This window comes from Paramisgurnus dabryanus, chromosome 21, assembly GCF_030506205.2.
Source record: "Paramisgurnus dabryanus chromosome 21, PD_genome_1.1, whole genome shotgun sequence".
Taxonomy (NCBI): Eukaryota; Metazoa; Chordata; class Actinopteri; order Cypriniformes; family Cobitidae; genus Paramisgurnus; species Paramisgurnus dabryanus.
In genome coordinates, this window is record NC_133357.1 from 13,265,705 (window position 1) to 13,287,744 (window position 22,040).

The window sequence follows — 22,040 nt, forward strand, 5'->3', positions numbered from 1 at the left end:
TTGTGGTGACTTAAAAACTGCAGTTTACCAAACACAGGCTTAAAAATGTAATTTGAACTGAAACCGTACCTGTTTTTGACCTCACAACAAGTACCCAATCATGTCGATTAAGATGATGTTATTGAGTGGAGGCGGGGATTAATTAGCATATTCACGAAACTGTGTATACTAAATGTATCATTCAAGCAATTTTGTGGCTTAAAAAGAAAGGTTTTCACTGTTTTTTTTTTATTTGCCACTTTAAAGCAACACTGTAGTTTCCATGTAAAAATGACTTACAGCTCCCCCATGTGGTTGAAAAGCGCAACAGTGCCTGGTATCAGACACTCTTCTGCAGGCAGGGGGAGGGGCGGGGCCGTGTTTCCTACCCTCCACCACCACTTTCAGAGTGTGCTTGTAGCAGCTAGGAGGCTGCTCAGGTTGCAGCAACAGTACAATTTGTCCAGTTAAAAGTTGTTCTATCACTGAAATAATTTTAGAGACATTATTTAAAGGTAAAAAAACTACATAGTGTTGCTTTAAGAGGTTTGGGTTAAACTTTACTAAATCATGACTGCGTTTACACAGCAGCAGATTAAAATGAAATTTTTGGTTATAAATAAAGCAAAAAAAAGAAATTTTATTTTATTACCTATAAATACGGATATTATTTAAAACATTATACATATACACATGAATGTGTGCTTTTTTTAAGGTGGAGAACGAGTTGCCATCCAAGTGCAGACAGGATGGTCATGTACTGACAGTTCCCGCGGTCACACATACAGATGCTGGACTGTACGTGTGCACAGCTGCCAATAAGCATGGGAAAGTCGAGGCCTTTACTAGACTCCTGGTTCATGGTGAGTCATCAATGCAACTTAAAGCAGGAGCTCAGATGTCTTTCCTGTGACAGTATAATTACAGTTTTTCTACTGTAGATCTGCAGTTACGGTGCTGCTTGTCTGTAATTATGGCTTAGTGACGGCAGTACCTTCATATCTGTATCATTATGTAATGTCTGTGGTTGAACATGAACCAAATAAATGAAATCATTTAAATCAGTACTACAGTTACGGCACACCTGGTCAAGTATCACTTATCAGACATTATCAAATATTTTTGCTTGAGAAACATTTTGGGATCAAGTGTGTCAAAGTGTGTCTTTCCGAATTCTTCACTATTATGCTACCATAGCACTGACATGGATTATGTTTTGCATTTCTGCTTCAACTGTAAATACAGACTGTATCTTCTTCATATGTTTTTTTTTTTTCAGAGAGAGTGATGCCTCAATTTACCCAGGAGCCTCTTTCTTACCTCACACTGCCGACCATCAAAAACTCTTACAAAGCATTCAGCATTAAAATTACCTTCCGGCCGGATAATGTTGATGGTAAGGATGCTCAAAAGCAGTACACATGCACATTAATATTGAAAAGTTGTGCAATTCCTAATGGCTTTCGTGTTGATGTGTTAGAAACTTAAGTTTAACAGAAAATGTCATTACAAGCCTGTATGAATTTAATGCAAAAAATGTCCAAGCTGTTTTATAGCTGGCAGATTAAAGTGGATTGGGACAAGCTATTCTACAGGTTAACTTAATACAAAACCACTTATTTTATGTTGCATGCAAAAGAGAAAGTCATACAGGTTTGGAAAGATAATGGTCTGCAAATGCTAAAAGTTGAAATAATTTTGGGGTAAAATGTTGTATTACATCTCTGTAGATGCATAAGGTTGCACTCTATTTAATTAATTGTTAAATCTATGTCCAGTTTTCTTTAAATGTTTGTGAGTAAACATTTCTCTCCTTTTGTTTTTTACCCTTGTTCACCTCTTATTGGTATGAAGGGCTCATTTTATATTCCGGTGAGTCTGGTTGCTTGACTGAGAATGTACCTGGGTGCACCTGCTGCAGGATTTAATAATGTTGTAGCAGGTGCTGCCCATTGGTTCTCAGAAGAGCTGTTAACCATGCAGCAATGCAGCTCAGAAGGGCACTTATGAACATATGCAGGCATGACAGCAGATTATAATGTTCATTAAGACTTTTCTGCTTCTCACTGAGTTGGTTGATTGCAAGCATGATGCAAGAATGATATAATGAACTGACTGAAGCTTAAACAGCTTTTTTACAGTGTTTGAATGTGCAATAGGCATAGTGTGGTTGGACTGCTGTTTAAACTGTTATCCGGTATGTATTTTGAGATCCATAATCTAGAACTACTGTACTGTATATAAAAATGGTTGAAGCTTTTGCAAAAATTATTCAGAGGTAATCTATTGAAAAGTGTTATAAAATAGGAGAATGTCATATTTCAACAAGTTTGGTACTGTAGTTCATTTTAAATGATGGTTAAAGACTAATAACCAAAAGGCATGGTTAGTACAGTTGAGTGTTTCTCAACTGGTCTTGCTTCAGAGACCAATATTTTACTGTGTGAAAGGTGTTTCTCTTCCAAGAACACTTATTTGTGAGTTGTGACCGTGTCTGTGAAATCCAGGCTAAAGTTTTATAATCTAATGAGAGTTTTAAAGCATCAAAGTTTCAATTTCAATCTTTCATTTGGCCTTACTTTTACTCACTCGATATTAAAGATAACAAGGTCAGAATGTTATTTACATTATTTACATAGTCACAAAAACATTTCAGACTGGGTCACACTTAGATGAATTTTATTATTTGAAGAGTTTGGTTCCAAAACGCAATAAATTACTAATTTTAGTAAAAATGTGTTTTCTATACCAAGAAAGATGAAAACCACTATTGTCTGTTATAAACTTTCACATAGCATTTTTAGGTTATAATAACATAAAAAATTCAAATCCATAATTTGATTTTCAAAGATTTATTATAAAAATACATTATTTTTCCGCAAAATACAATAAATCCATGACATGTTTTTTTCAAAATGCTATAAATCTATTGAATTAATATATAAATGTGCATTCATTTTTGCCATGTTATATTCATTTAGTTGACTAGTGGTATACACTGATAAGAAAAAAAACATTAACGGCATTAATCAAAACTCTTACTTTGTCATATTAAGAACATTGTCATTGCTGCTGTCATCCTTGAGACGTCATCACTGAACTTTTTTGACAGTGATCAGCTGTAAAATGTTTTGGTCCTCCTCCATTTTGGTTGACTTTGCGTAAAATAATGTTTTAAAATAAAGATCCCCTGTGGTCAATGTGTTAGCATGACAGAAGCTTGATCCTGTCATGTGAGAACATGCAACAGCCGGCATTTTTCGGTCTCCCGAGTGCCTCTCACATAAATTATTCAATTTTGAAGGACTAAGTTTTTTCCCCGCCATGGAAAACCACCACAGGTTTATCAATGCCATCAAAAGTTTTATTTTGTTTGTTGATCACAAAGTATAAAGTAGATGAGGAAAACTAGGATTCTGTGTGTGTTCAATGCGCCACCATTGTTGTTTACAGTGAGTGGAATGGTGCGCTGTGATTGGTTAAGCAGATTTATTGCATTCTGCAGAGAAGGGGGACTGGCCTTTATCGCGTTTTGGGAAAAAGGGAGAAAAGATGACAGAATAACACAGCGGATATTGGATTTTGCGTAAAATTAAGAATTTACTTTTTAATACCGACCAGATACAATACTGATTTCAGCAGTAACTTATTTTTTACTCATTTTAATGTTTATGGCATTTTGAAACCAAACTCATCATTTGTATTGAGGGTTACAGCTTACAGCTCTCAAACACCTGCAACCCACTAGTTGAGAACCACTGGTCTGTCCTACCCCAATATCTTACAGTCATTATGGCCAAGTGATGAAGGCTGGGCAGAGTCATGGCATGTGCCCATGCATGTGGCTTGTGTTGGCAATAATGTGAGATGCTAAACGTGGCAGCGCACGCTGCTTCCATAAGCCAACAGCTTTACCCTCAGCATGCTACCTAACTGTCAGCTTACAAAGACAGAGAAACTCTAAAACATGCTGGTTATTTTAATCCTATGGTTGGGTCAAATATGGACAAACCCAACTTCCGGTCCTGGAGGTTCACTGTCCTGCAAGTTTAGTTTAGCTAAACCCTAATCAAACACAAATGAGTGTCATTTCCAGGTACATTTAGGCATTTAGCAGACACTTGTGTCCAGAGCGACTTACAAAGGTTAGGAAACAATAAAAAGAGATTTGCCTTTGATTATATTTCAGGTGTTTAATTAGGGTGCTAAAGTTTGCAGGACAGTGGCCCTCCAGGACCAGGAATGCCAACCCCTTGGGTTTGTCAATATCTGAGCCAGCCATGAGTTAAAACGCAACCCAGCATTAATAGAGTGTATGGTTAGTTAGGGGATATTCGTAATGTAGCATTGCACTTACTTTTTCACTTCATGTGCAGGTATGATCCTTTATAATGGACAGAAGAGGACCACCGGCGCTGATTTCATATCTTTTGGCCTGGTAGGCGGCCGTCCTGAGTTCAGGTATGTTTTATTATTATTATTGATCAGTAACCCTGCCATACAGTATATCTCATTGATAAATGGTGCTAACATTGTGGAAACCTTACAAAAGCCTTTCTTTCATTTGATGTTTATATTTACGTTCCTCAGGTTTGACGTTGGCTCTGGGATGGCTAATATTCGATACCCTACTTCCATTAAACTGGGTGAGTTCCACACAGTAGAGCTCCACAGGAACCTAACGCACGGTTCACTTGTTGTGGATGGAGAACATCCTGTTAATGGAAGCTCACAGGTACACATTTCACCTCCCAAAACTCACACAAATTAGTTTTTTTTGAGTCTCATATTACTGATTGTGATAGTGTGTTATGACATTAATGCAAAAAAAACATGCTGTGTCTATGTAGGGAAAATTCAAGGGCTTGGATCTGAATGAGGAGCTGTTTGTGGGTGGCTATCCAAATTACAGTGTGATCGCCAAAACCGCAGAAATCAAGACGGGGTTTGTTGGTGAGAAATTTTTCTATTACATGTGTATTTTGTGCAGGAAAGAATTATGGAATTATATCAAGTGCAAAGTTATTATGTATTGTCTTCACTGAATATTGGTTTATATGTCTTGTCAAGGTTGTATCAAGCAGTTGGTTATTCAAGGCGATGAGGTTATTTTCAAGGACCTCGAGAAAAGTTCTGTTGGAGTTTCAAACTGTCCCACCTGCAAGGACCTTCCATGCCAGGTTAACCCCTACGAACTAAAATATTCCTTAAATCCAGAGCCGGCGCCAGACCATAACTAACAGGGGGGCACTTGGCTTCCAACGGGGGGAACGCAATAGCAACAATATCTTGCAAAAACAAGACATTAAAACAACAAATACAGTGCAAGCACACACTCATACAACTGGTACAGACTGTCAGCTCATTTCCCGTATAAAGTGCAAAAGACCCCAACTTATGCGCAAAACTGTTGAACTTCGACCACGGCGTGAGCGCAAGCTGAGCTCCGCTGCGCTCGCGCTTTGCTCGACGCAACAACAAACCGCCCTCGCGCGGCGCAAGCCATTGAAATGAATGGGTTTCATAGCGCAGCACACACCGCGTCCTAGCTTTAAAAAAGCCGCTTTACCATAATCACGTCGTAATGCTGTTAACGGTCTATAGCCACACTTCACATTTAAGCTTACGTAATTTAAAACAACGCTAACTTACCTTTAAAAAAGCTAAAGACGGCGTGTACGAACATTAAACTTCCTTAAAACAGTGTCCTGTAGATTTGTAAATTCCACCTCGACCTCTTATCTCTGAGTTTGAGCCAGTCTGTGTTTGCATGGAGATGAAGCAGGCGGTGCTGGTTCGTTCTAAATTTTCTAATATCCATATTTTACACGATCCATAAAATGCCGCAAAAAACACGTTGCTAGTATCAAGTCACAAATATCCTAAAGACGTAAGACGGGTGAGACGCGACAATACATCCAATCAGAGAAACTGGTCTATTTTAATTAAAGAAAACATATATCAACTATATTTTCCTCATTTGATTACATTACAAGTCATGAAACATTCAATGTTTAATTTATTTTAATTATTGATATATATTAAATTAATTAAAAACTTTGTAGGGGGGCACAACAACCTGTTTGGGGGGGGCACTGCCCGCGAATTCCCCCTTTGACGCCGGTCCTGCTTAAATCAAGATATACTGTACACAGTGGTAACAAATAAACTATTAGATACAAAATGTACCCAAATATTTATTTTATATTTTATGTAATGCAAAGACATTTTTACATTAACATTGTGTCTAAATATATTTGAGAGCCCTTTTAATGGTGTACTATCTTAGAAAACCAAATAACCAAAGTCATGTGTTGTTTTCAGAATGGTGGCAATTGTGAAGATTCTGTTGCCAGTCTTTACAAATGCAATTGTAGAAGAGGATACACAGGCACAAACTGCCAGCATCACTCCTCTCTGCGCTGCCACAGTGGTTAGTATGCACACTAAGGTAATGCTTCAGCATGTCAAATGGCAAACCTCAACACTTTGTTCATAATTTTTGCCCACAACAGAGGCGTGTGGACCAGATGCCACATGCATTAACAATCCCACTGGTTCCGGTTACAAGTGCCGCTGTCATCTGGGCAAGTCTGGAGACAAATGCATGGATGGTAATGCTCACTACGTATATGATCATAATGTGAAGTTCTTTAAAGGGACACTCCACTTTTTTTTGAAAATATGCTCATTTTCCAGCTCCCCTAGAGTTAAACATTTGGTTCTTACCATTTTGGAATCCATTCAGCTGATCTCCGGGTCTGGCGCTAGCACTTTTAGCATAGCTTAGCATAATCCATTGAATCTGATTAGACCATTAGCATTGCGCTAAAAATAACCACAGAGTTGTGATATTTTTCCAATTTAAAACTTAACTCTTCTGTAGTTACATTGTGTACTAAGACCGACAGAAAATTAAAAGTTGGGATTTTCTAGGCAGATATGGCAGGAACTATACTCTCAAACTGGCGTAATAATCAAGACTTTGCTGCTGTAACATGGCTGTAGCAGGCGTAGTGATATTACATACTGCCCGAAAATAGTCCACTTGGTTACTTTCAATAACAAGGGACTATTTTCGGGCACTGCGTAATATCACTAAGAAGTAGGGGAGCTGGAAAATGAGCGTGGAATGTCCCTTTAAGGTCAGACTTGGTTCTTACTACCATTTTCATCCCAATCCCAGGTGCTCTAGTAACGACTCCGTTGTTTGATGGAGAGGATTCTTTTATCGCCTATCCTCCTCTTACTAATGTTCATAATGACCTTCGGATTGAGATGGAGTTCAAGCCTATGGATCCAGATGGTTTGATGTTCTTCTGCGGTGGCCAGAAGGTGAAAGTGGAGGACTTTGTCACATTGTCCATGGTGAATGGACATGTCGAATTTCGTTATGAGCTTGGAACAGGTGATTATGAGAACAATCGTGATGCATGACGATTGATGCACATCGCAATAAAAATTGGATACCTTTCCATGCTTTCAGGTCAAGCTGTTCTGCGCAGTCAAGATCCCGTGTCTCTGAATAAGTGGCATCGCGTAGTGGCAGAGCGGCTCGATAAAGACGGTTCCTTAAAGGTGGACCATGCTCGGGAGATCACACGCTCTTCTCCAGGCAAAGCCCAGGGTCTTAATATCTTCACATCTATGTATCTGGGAGGAGTGCCCAGTATGGACATCTTGCCTAAACCTGCAAATGTTAGCATGTTGTTTGAAGGATGCATAGGAGAGGTGAGTCTTCAGACATTGTTTGCATACATGTTTACTGTTTTAAACCAGAGCTCATTTTAGGATCATGTTTTTTTTTGCAGGTCTTCATAAATGGAAAGAAGGTGGATATTTCCTACAGCTTTACTGAGAACAGATCCATCAGGCAGTGTAGCCAAGTCGACAGGCCATGTGATCGCAGGCCTTGTCTGCATGGAGGCACCTGTATGTCCACTGCTGAGTATGAGTATCAGTGTTTATGTTCAGAGGGATATGAGGGTGAGTCGCTGAGTTTATCATTTGCATGCTGTCACTTTAAGTTTACATCACAGTGATTGTTTGTTACTGTACTGCTATGTGCATGTTGCACTCTCAGAATCAATGTGCTGTAAAAACCACCAAACTGAAGTTTTTATTCAATGTTAACCCAATGTTTTTAGATCTTAAAAGCATCAGGAAAGGAATTGTTTATATTTGTTCCGTTTCTCTTTGTTGTTGGTGTTTTTAAGGTGACCGTTGTGAAGTAGTGAAGGAGGCCTGTCGGGTTTCATCTCAGTGCCAGAACGGTGGCACCTGTGTTAATAAGTTCTGTGTGTGTCCTGCTGAATACACAGGGCGACACTGTGAGAAAGGTCTGTGCTTTTGTTTTACATCGCATCTTTACAATCCCTATGTACTCTTTTAGGCCTTTTTCACACCACATGCATAAGCAGCTATTGAAAATGATTACAACCCTGATCATCTTGAAATTGAGGGGGAAATTACGAAATCGCCACAGAACAGAATCCAACAACTTAAAGGGAAAGTTCACCCAAAAATGAAAATAATGTCATTAATGACTCGCCCTCATGTCATTCCAAACTCGAAAGACCTCTGTTCATCTCCAGAACACAGTTTAAGATGTTTTAGATTTAGTCCGAGAGCTTGTTGACCCTTCATTGAAAATCTACGTACGGTACACTGTCCATGTCCAGAAAGGTGATGAAGGTAATAAAAAGGTAATAAAAACATAAAAAATTACGACTTACTGATAAGGGAAGGTTTATCATGCATTTTCTGCTGATTTTAGCATATTTAAATACACAAGCAAATTGTTATTCTCTGCACCATGCTGCTTATGTATAAGGTGTGAATGCTGTAACCTGTTAAAGGCGGGGTGCATGATTTCTGAAAGCCAATGTTGACATTTGAAATCACTTAAACAAACACACCCCTACCCCAATAGAATCTGGACCTTCTTTTGATAAATCTCCCCCACACATACGCAACCCAGGCAACGATGTCGGTTAGTAGAAACGCCCCTTACTGCTGATTGGCTACAAGTGTGTTTGGTAGTCGGACTGAATCCCTTTTCCAGTGTTTTTTTTTTAAATCATGCACCCCGCCTTTAATATGGGTGGCTTAAAGGACAAGTTCGGTATTTTAGACTTAAAGCCCTGTTTTCAGATTGTTTATGGTCAAATAGAATGGTTTTGACTGAAATTTCGACATTTTCGGCTGCCCTGAGAATTTTCGCGTGTTTGTGTTTCAGCTCAGACCTCTACAATGGCTTTATAGGTGCACTGGAACAATCCTTCCTAAAATGCATTAAACTTTCGTTTACAAAGACGTGAAACTCACCGAGTGGTCAGGGGTGTTCACTGGTATGCTCACACAAAAATCGCTCCAAAAGACGCATTCCAACAGGTTTTATCGTAGTTTTTACCAACTCCATTGACTGTATTAGACGTCCTGTGAGGTACGGTATTACTCCGCGCCGGGAACTTTGTTTCTATTCTTGCAATTGGCAAAGGCGGATTAGCGCCACCTCCTGGGCTGGAGTATTTATTATTCAAGCTCTAAGCGGAAGAATGTACGGGTGTGAGGCGTTTGGGGAAATAGGTCCACAAGTTAACAACGAATGCTAAAACAGCTGTTGGAAAGCATCTTTTAACGCGATTTTTGTGTGAGCATATCAGTGAACACCCCTGACCACTCGGTGAGTTTCTCGTCTTTGTAAACGAAAGTTTAATGCATTTTAGGAAGGATTGTTCCAGTGCACCTATAAAGCCATTGTAGAGGTCTGAGCTGAAACACAAACAAGCGAAAATTCTCAGGGCAGCCGAAAATGTCGAAATTTCAGTCAAAACCATTCTATTTGACCATAAACAATCTGAAAACAGGGCTTTAAGTCTAAAATACCGAACTTGTCCTTTAATAAATATTATAGAGAACACAACAAGCCTTATTCAAAACATTTTATTGTTGTTGTTATTTTTCTCTTTTGTTGTGTGTAATTATCGGCTATTTTATCCAAAGTGACCTTAATTTATGAAACACTACAGTATTGTGCAAAAGTCTTAGGCCACCACTAGCATTGTTTTTTAAAGGGGACATTTCACAAGACCTTTTTAAGATGTCAAATAAATCTTTGGTGTTCCCAGAGTGCATATGTGAAGTTTTAGCTCAAAATACCCCACAGATAATTTATTATAGCATGGTAACATTGCCACTTTGTAGGTGTGAGCAAAAATGTGCCGGTTTTTGGTGTGTCCTTTAAAATGCAAATTAGCTGACCTCTGAACTAAATGGCAGCGGCGTGGTTGCATAGTCCAGATTAAGGCGCAGTATTATCCCCTTCTGACATCACAAGGGGAGCCAAATTTCAATGAGCTATTTTTTACATGCTTGCAGAGAATGGTTTACCAAAACTAAGTTACTGGATTGATCTTTTTCACATTGTCTAGGTTGATACAAACAATGAGGATCTAGTTTTAGAACTTAAACATGGAAAAAGTCAGATTTTTATGATATGTCCCCTTTAAGAAAATAATTTTCAGAATAAAATGGCTTTTTCAAGCTAAAGTCAGTATTAGGTGTGACCTAACTTTGCACTAAGCACATCTTGTACCTTTTTAGGGAGACTGAAGTCCTAAAGTCTTTACATTAGAATTGTATTAGTCTTTCATTTATTTAAGGTTTTCATTAAGTCATTTAAAAATATCAAAATAATTTTATTTAGTTTTTCTGTATTGCATTGCAAAAACAACTGAACTAATAGTGCCATGGTGGCCTAAAACGTTGCACAGTATTGTACATTAAACGCCTCATATATTGTCAGTTAGGTAAACCTTAGCGTATATACAGTATGCAAGACTTTGCACATTGGTTTTAAGACAATGTTACACTGTTTGATGACAAGATAGTGGTCTCTTTAGACATAGTTTGCCTCAATTGTCATGTTGTAATCATTGGCTTTCTCGGTGGAAGTAAAGGCATTTCCTTGCATTAAAACTGAACCACAGCTGTAATTGATTCACCATAAAGCACTGGAGGGAAATGATTCTTTATAACTTGTCATTGCAACATCAGTCAAACTAACATCATCCAGCAGTAGCGTGTTGGCCATGTGTGAATGTCTCTCATCGCTTCACTCTCATGGCTATATCTCACAAACACAGGGCAGGACTCCAGCTTCTCCGAGCAGCTGCAGAATTTGGAGGGTAGTGGGGGAAATGGTACAGTATGATTCCAGACTGCCTGACACGCTCGTCACTAACCAGGGGAAAAATGTCCTCCTGTGCCCGCAAATTGAATAACACCACAAATAACACCAAAAATCAACGACAACCAACCGTTACGATGGGAAAAACGAAGGAAAATGGAAAAAGAAGCACTTTATTTTAGGGGTCATTTACATGGTGATGTGCCAGAGATCTGCTGTCAGCTCACTGGAGACAAAGTCAAGCTAATTTTATGTTATAACATTACATATATGCATTTGGCAGATGCTTTTATCCAATGCAACTTGCTATCTTGTAATCAAACGCACAACTTGCACTGTTACAAATGTAGCAACAGAAACCCCAGATTGAATAAAGAATCAGTTTGCTTGTAGGGTACAAAATAATAAGAAATAAACTTGGATCAAGGTTTATTCTATGAAGAAGCCGTTTTGCTTCCCAATTAAATATAACTTTTTGTTTAAAATCCAAAAGGTACTTGACATTGTCTCTGAAGTTGTTTGTAAATTAGGTGTAGTAAAATGGCATCAATGGCTTGTAAATATCTCCCTAAAATAATGGGTTTCCTAAAGAACTCATCTGCACTTTGCGTGTCCTGTGTTACGTTTCTAAATGTACAATATATTGGGACACCAAAATAAAAAAGGGGAATTCTATGTATAAATTATGAAGTGTTAACTCATTGTTTTTCAAAGTCTGTTTAAAGTGATATTAAAAGTTTGTCACAGCACAAATTGTGTTATTAACCACCCAGCCAAATTTGAATAATAATTGAATACCAATTAAATAAATGAAGTTATCCAAATGAAGAAAAAAATAAGCTGAATTCTCTGCGTTTAAACGCTGGGGGGCGCGCAAAGTGTCGGCGCTGAAACCACGCCCACTATGTGGTTGTGTTAGGGGCGGGGCTATGTTCGGTAGCTCCAGTGAGTCATCAACGTTAGCATTAGCCACGCTCAAATGATCTTAAAAAACGGTAACTCCACAATTCAGTAACGGTTTAAATTCTTTGTAATGTGTTTCAGCAATACATTTCTAACATTTATAATGTGTTTAGAAAATTTCTCTGAAATGACTTTACACGGATTTTAACGTTAGTCAGGGGACACCGTTTTTAAGTAACCCTATGTATTTCTCTGTATTACATAGATTTCCCCTTTAGTATTTATGAGTCTGGTCATTCACTCACCGCAGTTTCAGTTTATCTCTATGTTTCTCCCGAAATCTCTTTATCATGAAAACAATAACATCTTTTCCACACTCCCTCTTTCGTCTACAACAAAGTCTGTAAAGAAATGTCCTCACATTGTGAAGAAACAAATGTCATTAGTTACTAACCACTGAATGTCCTTCATTTACACACTTGAGGTGGCCACACAGGTGAGTTAATGGCCAAAAATAATGAAAAGGGAAGCATGATTATGGAAAACTGTCTAAAGATTCTGCAGGTATCACATGGGAACAATGCTTTTGTGAGGAATGTGCACTGTTGTTTCAAACTGTAAATGTCATCAATGTGTAACTGTTAATGGCATTCATTTGCGTTCATCTCATAACGAATCAAATGGATGTTGGATGTTTGTGATTTAATATTTTGTACTGCACCGTTGTATCTCTCTTAATGCAACAAGTCTGATGTATGTGATCTTGAGGTGTACAGAGGTTCCCAAAGGCTAGCAAACCAAATGATTCAGAATGTGATTGAATGGGTTGTCAGAGATGAGTTTTGCTGTGTATTTGTTCTGTAGTTTGCTGAAGCTCCACAGGGTGGCAGTACAATACACATAACGAGCACGTGGTGAACATTTGTGGTTCTGTTTTGCAGACTCTCCTCTTCAACATTCTGCATATTTCCATGATAATGGTTATCTTGCCCTTCCAAAGCCCATGTTTCCACGAAGGTGAGAGCACTATGCAAAATTGTGTAATAATATTTTTCTTTGGATTTTATATTTATTTAAAAGGAATTAGGGGTGCACCGATAAATGCCGATATACAGTACACTAATACCTGGCCGATAACTATTCTGAATCGCAGATACGATATTATTCACAGCTATTTCATGTACTACGGCTTTTGATGATTAAGTCCTTATCGGAATGAAATAACTGTTAGTTTGAGTCGTTTATAACATGTATTTGAAAAAGCAACACTCGTCAAAACATTATCATTATACATATTCTTTATTATCATGAAAAAAATACCTGAAAAGGTTTAAAGAACAGCAAAAGACCAATTTAGAGTAGACGTCACAGTTACGTCACTGCAAGCTGCGCGCGCAATGCGGTTGCAGAAAAACAGTGGAAATGAATTAGACACGAGTGAAAAGAGCAAGATAACTCACTAGAAAATGTGTGCTGTTAAGTGTCAGAATAAGAATGCCAAAAAAGATGGCTTTCATTTTTATAGAATACCGCCGTCGAAGACATCATTTGAAGATAAACGTAGGTGTTTATGATTACAATAAGCCCTTAAACGGACAGAATGGAGCGAGGAAATCATCTGGAAATCTTTTAATAATTAGAATAGAAAATAAGTAGAGAAGATGTCCGGTGTTCTGTCGAAGTCTGTTCCCTCCATGTGTTTCTTATAGCGTTTTTATCACGTTACAATTATAATTTATTCAGAATAAATGTTTTTTATACTGAAAAGCAATAATATCACAATTTTTTTAAAATATTTCATAATTTTTTCGTTTTCTATTATTTCTTTTTATTTCCTTATATCTTAGCTTATGTCTTCTTCCTGTTTGTTCTAAAATTATTATGTTTACATACTTAATAAATATATAAATATAGCGCACACACACACACACATGATGTAAAGTGTTATTAATATATAAACAGGCCTTTTTTTTATGTATTTTTAAACATAATACTTTTATAATAGTTTTAGAACAAACACGTAAGATAAATATAAGGAAGAAATAATGGAAAACAGGAAAATTATGAAATATTTAATAAACGCTATTATATATAATACATGATAGTATTGCTTTTATATGTACTTTAGCGATTCAGACTGTAAAAATAATTGATTTAGCAAAAAAGAACAATATATATACATTACATACATGCATATCAGTAGCCAAGCCATTTAAACTTTTTATCTATCTAAAAAATAAACGTAACGTGATTAAAACGCTATAAGAAACATTGCACTAAAGGAAAACATAGGGGAATTAGACTTCGACAGAACACCGGATCCATAAAAATCACGGTTTAATGCTAAAACACTTCACAACCCTACTGCGGAACAGTCACTTTCTGCAACCAGTTTGGCTCCGCCCACAAAAAACGTCATCTCTGTTTGCAAACACGAAATTGGTCTATAAATATATCCTTAAGCCATTTCCCGTATGGTTCTTCGTCTGTAGCGCATATTGAGTTTCTACACAAGAGCGCCCTCTGGCTTTTGGATGTAGCGGCATTTCATCGTAATTTATTGAGAAGCATAGCAAGCATCATCGGCCGATATATCGGTGCACCCCTAAAAGAAATGTCTTTCAATGCACAAGTTATTCAATTTTTATTCTACCACAGAATATGACTGTGACAAATTTGGTTTGTACAAACAATGGTTTGTACATTTTCAAAAAAAAAATTTTCAGGTGAACTGTCCATTTAACGATGGTCAAGCATTGATCAATACTGACAGTTGATTGATTTGTTTCAGTTCTCCTGATTCTCCAGAGACCATCGAGTTAGAGATCAAAACTCTCTCTAGTGACGGCCTCATCTTTTGGCAGGGAGTGGTACGTTTGTGCACACGGGCAACCCTATAAAAATCCTGTTAGGTCAAAAAGAGAAAATCCCAGCCATTGGGTTGATGTTTTTAATTGAACCAACATCGTAACATTTGGGGTTGAAACAACCCAGCATACAGTAGGTTAAATAAGTGTACAACCCAATGAGCTGAGTTTGACCCTTTTTGATCCCACGTTGGGTTGAAAATAACCCAGCAGTTATTTTTTACAGTGTGATCTCATGTCAAACATGCATTATGATCTCTGCATCTTCATGTACAGTTCCATTTCTTTAAAATTTGTGAAAAGATTGTGAAGCTAAATGAAATATCATTGCATGTTTTTAATGCCTGCACTGCATGTTTGCCTGCCTAACTCACCTTCATCCTTCTCAGGAGCCCGCAGGCGCTATAAGCATCCATAAGACGCATGATAGTAGAAAGGTATCCACTACACACATTCAGTCAGACACAAGTGTAGCTGCATAACCATTTTCATGAATGAATCATCTTAAAATAATAAAGCATGTCTGCTGTAATGCAATATAATGTAACATTAAGAAAGTATTTGAATTATACAGTCTTAAAAATAAGATGCCATAAAAAGAACCATTTTGGTTCCTTAAAGAACCATTCTGTTTCTACAAAGAAACATTTATTTCTTGCCTATTTACAATCTGAAGAGCAAATAAGCTTTTGTAAAACAGATGTTAAAGCTTCTTTATGAAACTATTTAGCTAAAAATGGTTCTTTAGTATGGCATCGTGAAGCATCATTAGTTTTAACACTTTTGATTGACCCCATTATGTTTTACATCATCATCTGCCATGCTTTCAAGTGCACCTGTTGTGTTTCACTTTATCATTCATTATTTGCATGTATCATTTGCTTTTCACCTATTCAGTTCATTCATCTGAGTTACTGTACGTGACTTCCAGGCTTTTTTACAGTGATAAAGACATTTTATGTAAACAATTTGCTTCATATTTTATTTTAATCATAACGCTTTTAAAATTATCAAAGACTGTCAGGAAAAATGGTTTCCTAGCTATCACCGTTTCAGTACCTTATTTGTACTAAAAGAGTACATATTCGTATCAAATGTATAGGTTTCTGCACCTAAATGGTTTATAATAGTTCCTTTTAAAGGATACTTTTCCAGTGACATTCTCCAGTGATTCATTTAAAAAAAAAAAATTTAAAATATACTTTCGAATATTGTGATAAAGTTTATGCACAGGGAAGGATTTTAATTTGTTTATTTTTTTACTTTGGCATAAGACGAGCCATTTTGATTTATTTATACATATCACCCACATTGTGTCACTTTGGCCTGCGGTTTGCTTTGTTTTACCTCCCAATGATTGAGAAACTGACTTCAATTTTCCATTGACAACACTTTCAGGAACTAGGAAATCAAGCAAAGGTCAAAGACTTCGTAAGTCTTGGTTTAAAAAATGGACGAGTTGTGTTTAGGTGAGTGATTAAACATAAATTTTCCATTTGAGTACTCAAAACATTATGACATTTAATCCAATTATAAAAGATCTCATGATAATTTATATTTGCTTAGTTAAGCAGATATCTGATCTAAACGTTTTTTCTCCTAAAGTTATCAGCTGGGCAGTGGAGAAGCTAACATCGAGTCAGGTGACACTGTGAATGACGGCCAGTGGCACAAGGTCACCGCTGTCCGGTAATGCCCGTTACCACATTCAACCATATTAAAAACCATAGTATAGATTTCAGCAGATGATGTATGAAGTATTTGTTTATTTTTGTGTTTGGATGAACAGAACGGGTAGACACGGCTACCTCCAGATCAATGGTGGATCTGTCCACCGTGGCCAATCAAAAGGCAAAAGCGTCATGGTGGACACCAAGGGCAACATATACCTGGGTGTGTATAATACTGAATCCCGCACATGATCAGACTACCACTATATGATCCCCAACGCTGTAATGACACGAGATCACTTGTGCTTTGTCTCCAGGTGGAGCTCCAGACATGAAGTCACTAACTGGTGGGAAGTTCTCCACAGGCATCACTGGTTGCGTAAGAAACGTCTCACTGCTGAACGCTCGACCGGGAATACAACCAGCACAACCCATCGACCTGCAGGTCCACGCAGAGGAGGGCATCAACGTGGAGCGCTGCTCGACATAGACGCAGTACTAAAACACTATACGAAAGACTACAGGAAAAATCCCTCATTTAGACACACTGGGAAAGATCTCAGACGCTTACAGGACAACTCACATTTAAAGAGACACACACTGTTACCTGCTCTACAGGACAAAATGACAGGAAAGGATTTTTCCGGTTAAACCAAATAAAAATGCAATGATATTAAAAAGTCTTCACATTTTCAGTGTTTTACGCTCAATGAAGGACTATTAACACAGATGCTCCAGTACGGTTTACATACTCCGAACAGAGTCAATGATGAAAACACGATGATGGGTCAAATCCTATGGAATCGGAGATGTTTTTACAGCACTGAATTTTTATTTATGAGCATATTAATCTATATATATTATATTTGTGGGGGGATGCAAACTAACAATAACCTACTCTTCTGGGGGTTTTTTTTTGAGGAGTTTCTAGGATCTTATATTGAGTGTCTGAGGCTTTAGCGCCCAATCTGTGTTAATACTTGAAGACTGCGGACATCTTTTGATATTTTGGAGGGCCGGTGGGGGCGAGCATGCTTAGATACTTAACCATGCGAAAGGGGTCACTACGAGGTCACAGCACAGAACATACCAAGACATAGGTGTAGATTGGTGGTAAAGGTAGAAGTTACTTGGGAAATCGTATATATACATAGTGTGGATGTACAGTTTATTCAGAAGTACACACCTGGCATGCTTGGTAATGTTGTTGTGTCTGGTAAATGTGTCTGGGAAATGTAAAAAAAATTAAAATGGTGCTAAGGTCAGACATGCCAAACATAAATTACAATCACTTTTCATATTCTGTTATTTACTATGGATGCTCTTGTTTGTTCCAAATAACAATTTTACAATAAAGTGCTGTTTACAGATTGCCAATCCTAAAGCCAAAGTTTTGAGAGTTAATTTTGTAGTAAGTTTTGATATAAAAGACAATTATCCAAACATTGGACGTTTGTAGGGTTATACAACAGAAATTTAAGTAGGAGTTGGTGTTACAATTAGTTTGATGATCCCAGATGTTACAGTTAAACATTGTTTATTGTTTGCAGAAGTTATGAATGTTGTTTGTAGAGTCTTTGAATTTTTCTGTCTTGTGTAAATCTAACTGTTAACATCCACACTGATTTTTTGCATGATTCATTTTTATAAAATATTGCTTTTTGTCTTACCTTCACATTTAGATTTTGACTTTTATTTGTGCTACATTATGTCTATCTACAACAGGAGATGTGTCCATGTCTGTGATTCTGTGGTTTACGTTTATGCATATTATGGCAACTTACAATTCATTCAAGCTTTACAATAATGTATGTAAAAATCATCTTGAACTGCCTCATCTACAGCTTCATGTTTTTAGGTTTATTGATCCAGAATCTCTAGCAGCTCACATACTGTAATGTGATGATAATGAGCAAAACGTGAACTTGAGAAAAGACGGGAGACGCGATATCAGATAACAGGTGTGTTTAAATGAAGGGTGGAGGTCACACTTTTACATTATTGTACCTACAGTATAATGAATCAAAAGCTAGAGCTGAGACTTGGAGCTCTTATGAGCATGCTCGCCCACATGGGCCAAACAGGTGTCAAAGTTTAACTTAGTCCCCATTCACCTTTTTATATGACTAAAGGCTTGTTTGTTCATTTTCTGCTTTAAGTTGCTTTATTTTAGTTTCTTATTTGATGCTATCTTTTATCATCACTGACTTTTAGCCTAAAATCGCTTTGTTGCTCCATCACACAAGCAGGTTTTTCCTTGCCGACTGCAGTTCCACTGTCACATCCTCTTTCCAGTTCTCCTTAAATTGGGGTATATGTCAACCTTCCCCAATCCATGTGACTTTGTAAGGCTGGTGCTTGGCAGACTGGAACAAAACCTTTAAACAAGAATCTTTTTATGTCATTTCATCTGCTGGTTGTAGGAGTTTGAACGATCAGTAAAAGATTCTAATGTAAACCCCTGACTCCTCGTGATTGATTCATTTGGTCTTTTAAATGATATACTGTGTGGTTTTAATGAGATGAAACATGAAATCTAACAAAACTTGTGTTTTTTTTCAGAGCGTCGTCTAGATACAATTATCTGGAAACTTAGTCATAGTTTTAAGAGATAATTCATTTTAGAGCTTTCTTTTTTTTCATGTGTTTAGTCTAAATAGAAAATTTTAAACAGTTTAATTTTGTATATAAAACACCACTGCCCTTAATAGGTGGTGAAAGGGACATTCCACACTTTTTTTTTTGAAAATATGCTAATTTTCCAGCTCCCCTAGAGTTAAACTTTTGATTCTTACCATTTTGGAATCCATTTAGCCGATCTCCAGGTCTGACGTTAGCACTTTAAGCATAGCTTAGCACAATCCATTGAATCTGATTAGACCATTAGCATTGCGCTAAAAATAACCACAGAGTTGTGATATTTTTCCTATTTAAAACTTGACTTTTCTTATTGAATCTGATTAGACCATTAGCATCACGCTAAAAAAATAGGAAAAATATCGAAACTCTTTAACTAGAGTTAAACATTTGGTTCTTACCATTTTGGAATCCATTCAGCTGATCTCCGGGTCTGGCGCTAGCACTTTTAGCATAGCTTAGCACAATCCATTGAATCTGATTAGACCATTAGCATTGCGCTAAAAATAACCACAGAGTTGTGATATTTTTCCTATTTAAAACTTGACTTTTCTGTAGTTACATCATGTACTAAGACCGACGGAAAATTAAAAGTTGTGATTTCCTAGGCAGATATGGCTAGGAACTATACTCTCAAACTGGCGTAATAATCAATGACTTTGCTGATGTAACATGGCTGCAGCAGGTGTAGTGATATTACGCATTGACCGAAAATAGTCTCCTTACTTTCAATAGCAGGGGAGTGCGTAATATCACTAATCTTTGGTTATTTTTTAACGCGATGCTAGTGGTCTAATCAGATTCAATGGATTGTGCTAAGCTATGCTAAAAGTGGTAGTGCCAGACCCGGAGATCAGCTGAATGGATTTCAAAACAGTAAAAATCTAATGTTTAACTCTTGGGGAGCCGGAAAATCAGCATATTTTCAAAAAAGTGGAATGTCCTTTTAAAGTAATACCAAAATATTATTTAAAGTAAATCTCTGCATAGAGTAATTATTTAAAGCATTAATGTTAACAAAATTACTGTGATTATTTGTGACAAATATTAATAACATAATTATTAAAAACATTCTGTTTGTAAAATGTCCTTCCTTTGTGTTTATCATCAGAACACAGACTTTCATACAGGATTGTAACAACATGACAGTAAATAAAGGATGACAGAATTTTCATTTTTGGGTTAACTATCCCTTTAACAGATACTGTATATAAGCATAGGCAGACATTAAAAGCAAGCAATTTACTAAGAATGTGAAGCTGGTAAGACCTTTAGAAAGCTTTATGATAGTGCTTCTTTTCATTGCAATTGAGTTGGCCACCTGAGCTGTAATGTAAATAATCTACTGTGATTATTTGTACAGTGTGAATGAACCAAAATCAAACGATCCTGGAAAAATCCAGGGATGCACTTTCCGTGTGCTATTTTCTATTATCTCTGTATGGAAAGGGCTCAAAAGTCACCAAACAAAAAGCATTTCAAAGTCTTTGTCTGTGTGACCTGATTTATTGTATAGTGTATATTGTGTGGAACCACAATGACTATATGGTGTACTCTAAAGCCCTTTTTACACACAGATTACAGTAAATATACTCGCTTGATCGTTGGGATTGTTTGATTTTGGCTCATTCACACTGCCAATGATTTTCTGGAATCTGAGCATGCATTCACACACATTCCGTAAAGATCCCGTGAAGATGCGTGTCGCATTTAAAGTCCTGCATTTGGTAGGTTTTTCCACAGTGTATAAAATGTACTTATTATCCGTGATTTATCTCTCTTAGGAGTGCATTTTTGTTTAAGAGAAGGCAATAAAGGATTGCATGATGTGGTTTTTCTTTTATGCTGGTGAATAATTTCAGCTTAAGCGCGGATAGTGACGAGCTCCCTGATCTCTGCTTCAGTCCGGTTTGCGGACATTTATCGTTATGAATGTTTATCTGCATTGTAAACCCGTATTAAAGAGCTAAATGATAACTTGTGATGACTTGCGGGTCCTACCGCATTCCCCTTAAAGCATCGTTTCTGGCTTTTGTTCACACAGGACACATTCCGTAAATGTTACGGCAATGTTACTAGGTTCCCCTTTACAGGAGCAATCCCAGAAACAATTACGGGACATGTTTGCACTCACACAGGAGGCACACTGACAATATATTTAAGTGTTTTGAGCGAAACAGTGTTTAATTTTTCGAAGCAAGTGGTTCAATTGATTCAAAGCTTCGAAAAGCTTTGTTTCTCCAATCAATAGTCAAAGAACCATAAATAGCAAGACAATAACCAGGGCAGCATGACTCATACCCTTATTGGGTTTATACAGCAGCTTGCATCTTAATGTTGCATTACTACAATCTTCTAATTCTAGTTATTTCCCAATATACTTTGGTTCACATATTCTTGTCATGAGTCTTGTTTTAGTCCAATAGGTGTGTTCGACATCATGTGGCGCTGCGCACACCTCATGACTTACACCTACAAACACACTTAATTTAATTAAGAAAATTATCAGTACCTTAGTACAAAATACAGCATTCCCCTTAAAGCATCGTTTCATCCTTTTGTTTACACAGGACACATTCCGTAAATGTTGCGGCAATGTTACTAGGTTCCCCTTTGACAGACGCAATCCCAGAAACAATTAGGGGAACATGTTTGCGCTCAAACAGGAGGCACACTGACCATATATTTAAGTGTTTTGAGCGAAACTGTGTTTCATTTTTCGAAGCAATTGTTTCAATTGATTCAAAGCTTTGAAAAGCTTTGTTTCTCCAATCAATAGTCAAAGGACCATAA

At 37.2% G+C, this 22,040-nt stretch overlaps 1 protein-coding gene across 19 annotated transcripts in view; it reads left to right on the plus strand.

Annotated features, from left to right (window-relative positions):
- Positions 1 to 17,834, plus strand: part of hspg2 (heparan sulfate proteoglycan 2) — a 122,391-nt gene extending 104,557 nt beyond the window's left edge. For 14 of the 19 annotated variants that reach the window (XM_073812936.1, XM_073812950.1, XM_073812944.1 and 11 more), the window contains 21 exons: positions 695 to 842; positions 1,259 to 1,375; positions 1,834 to 1,851; positions 4,356 to 4,440; positions 4,570 to 4,714; positions 4,830 to 4,932; positions 5,050 to 5,159; positions 6,304 to 6,412; positions 6,495 to 6,593; positions 7,166 to 7,387; positions 7,466 to 7,710; positions 7,791 to 7,965; positions 8,196 to 8,318; positions 11,127 to 11,183; positions 13,015 to 13,090; positions 14,865 to 14,943; positions 15,330 to 15,377; positions 16,339 to 16,409; positions 16,546 to 16,629; positions 16,730 to 16,833; positions 16,928 to 17,834. In XM_073812936.1, the coding sequence (XP_073669037.1) occupies positions 695 to 842; positions 1,259 to 1,375; positions 1,834 to 1,851; positions 4,356 to 4,440; positions 4,570 to 4,714; positions 4,830 to 4,932; positions 5,050 to 5,159; positions 6,304 to 6,412; positions 6,495 to 6,593; positions 7,166 to 7,387; positions 7,466 to 7,710; positions 7,791 to 7,965; positions 8,196 to 8,318; positions 11,127 to 11,183; positions 13,015 to 13,090; positions 14,865 to 14,943; positions 15,330 to 15,377; positions 16,339 to 16,409; positions 16,546 to 16,629; positions 16,730 to 16,833; positions 16,928 to 17,100 (2,391 nt within the window). In that variant the 3' untranslated portion in view covers positions 17,101 to 17,834. The remainder of the gene's footprint in view (positions 1 to 694; positions 843 to 1,258; positions 1,376 to 1,833; positions 1,852 to 4,355; positions 4,441 to 4,569; positions 4,715 to 4,829; positions 4,933 to 5,049; positions 5,160 to 6,303; positions 6,413 to 6,494; positions 6,594 to 7,165; positions 7,388 to 7,465; positions 7,711 to 7,790; positions 7,966 to 8,195; positions 8,319 to 11,126; positions 11,184 to 13,014; positions 13,091 to 14,864; positions 14,944 to 15,329; positions 15,378 to 16,338; positions 16,410 to 16,545; positions 16,630 to 16,729; positions 16,834 to 16,927) is intronic. The other 5 variants (XM_073812943.1, XM_073812952.1, XM_073812941.1 and 2 more) reach the window with 4 other exon arrangements.
- Positions 17,835 to 22,040: the final 4,206 nt, after the last annotated feature.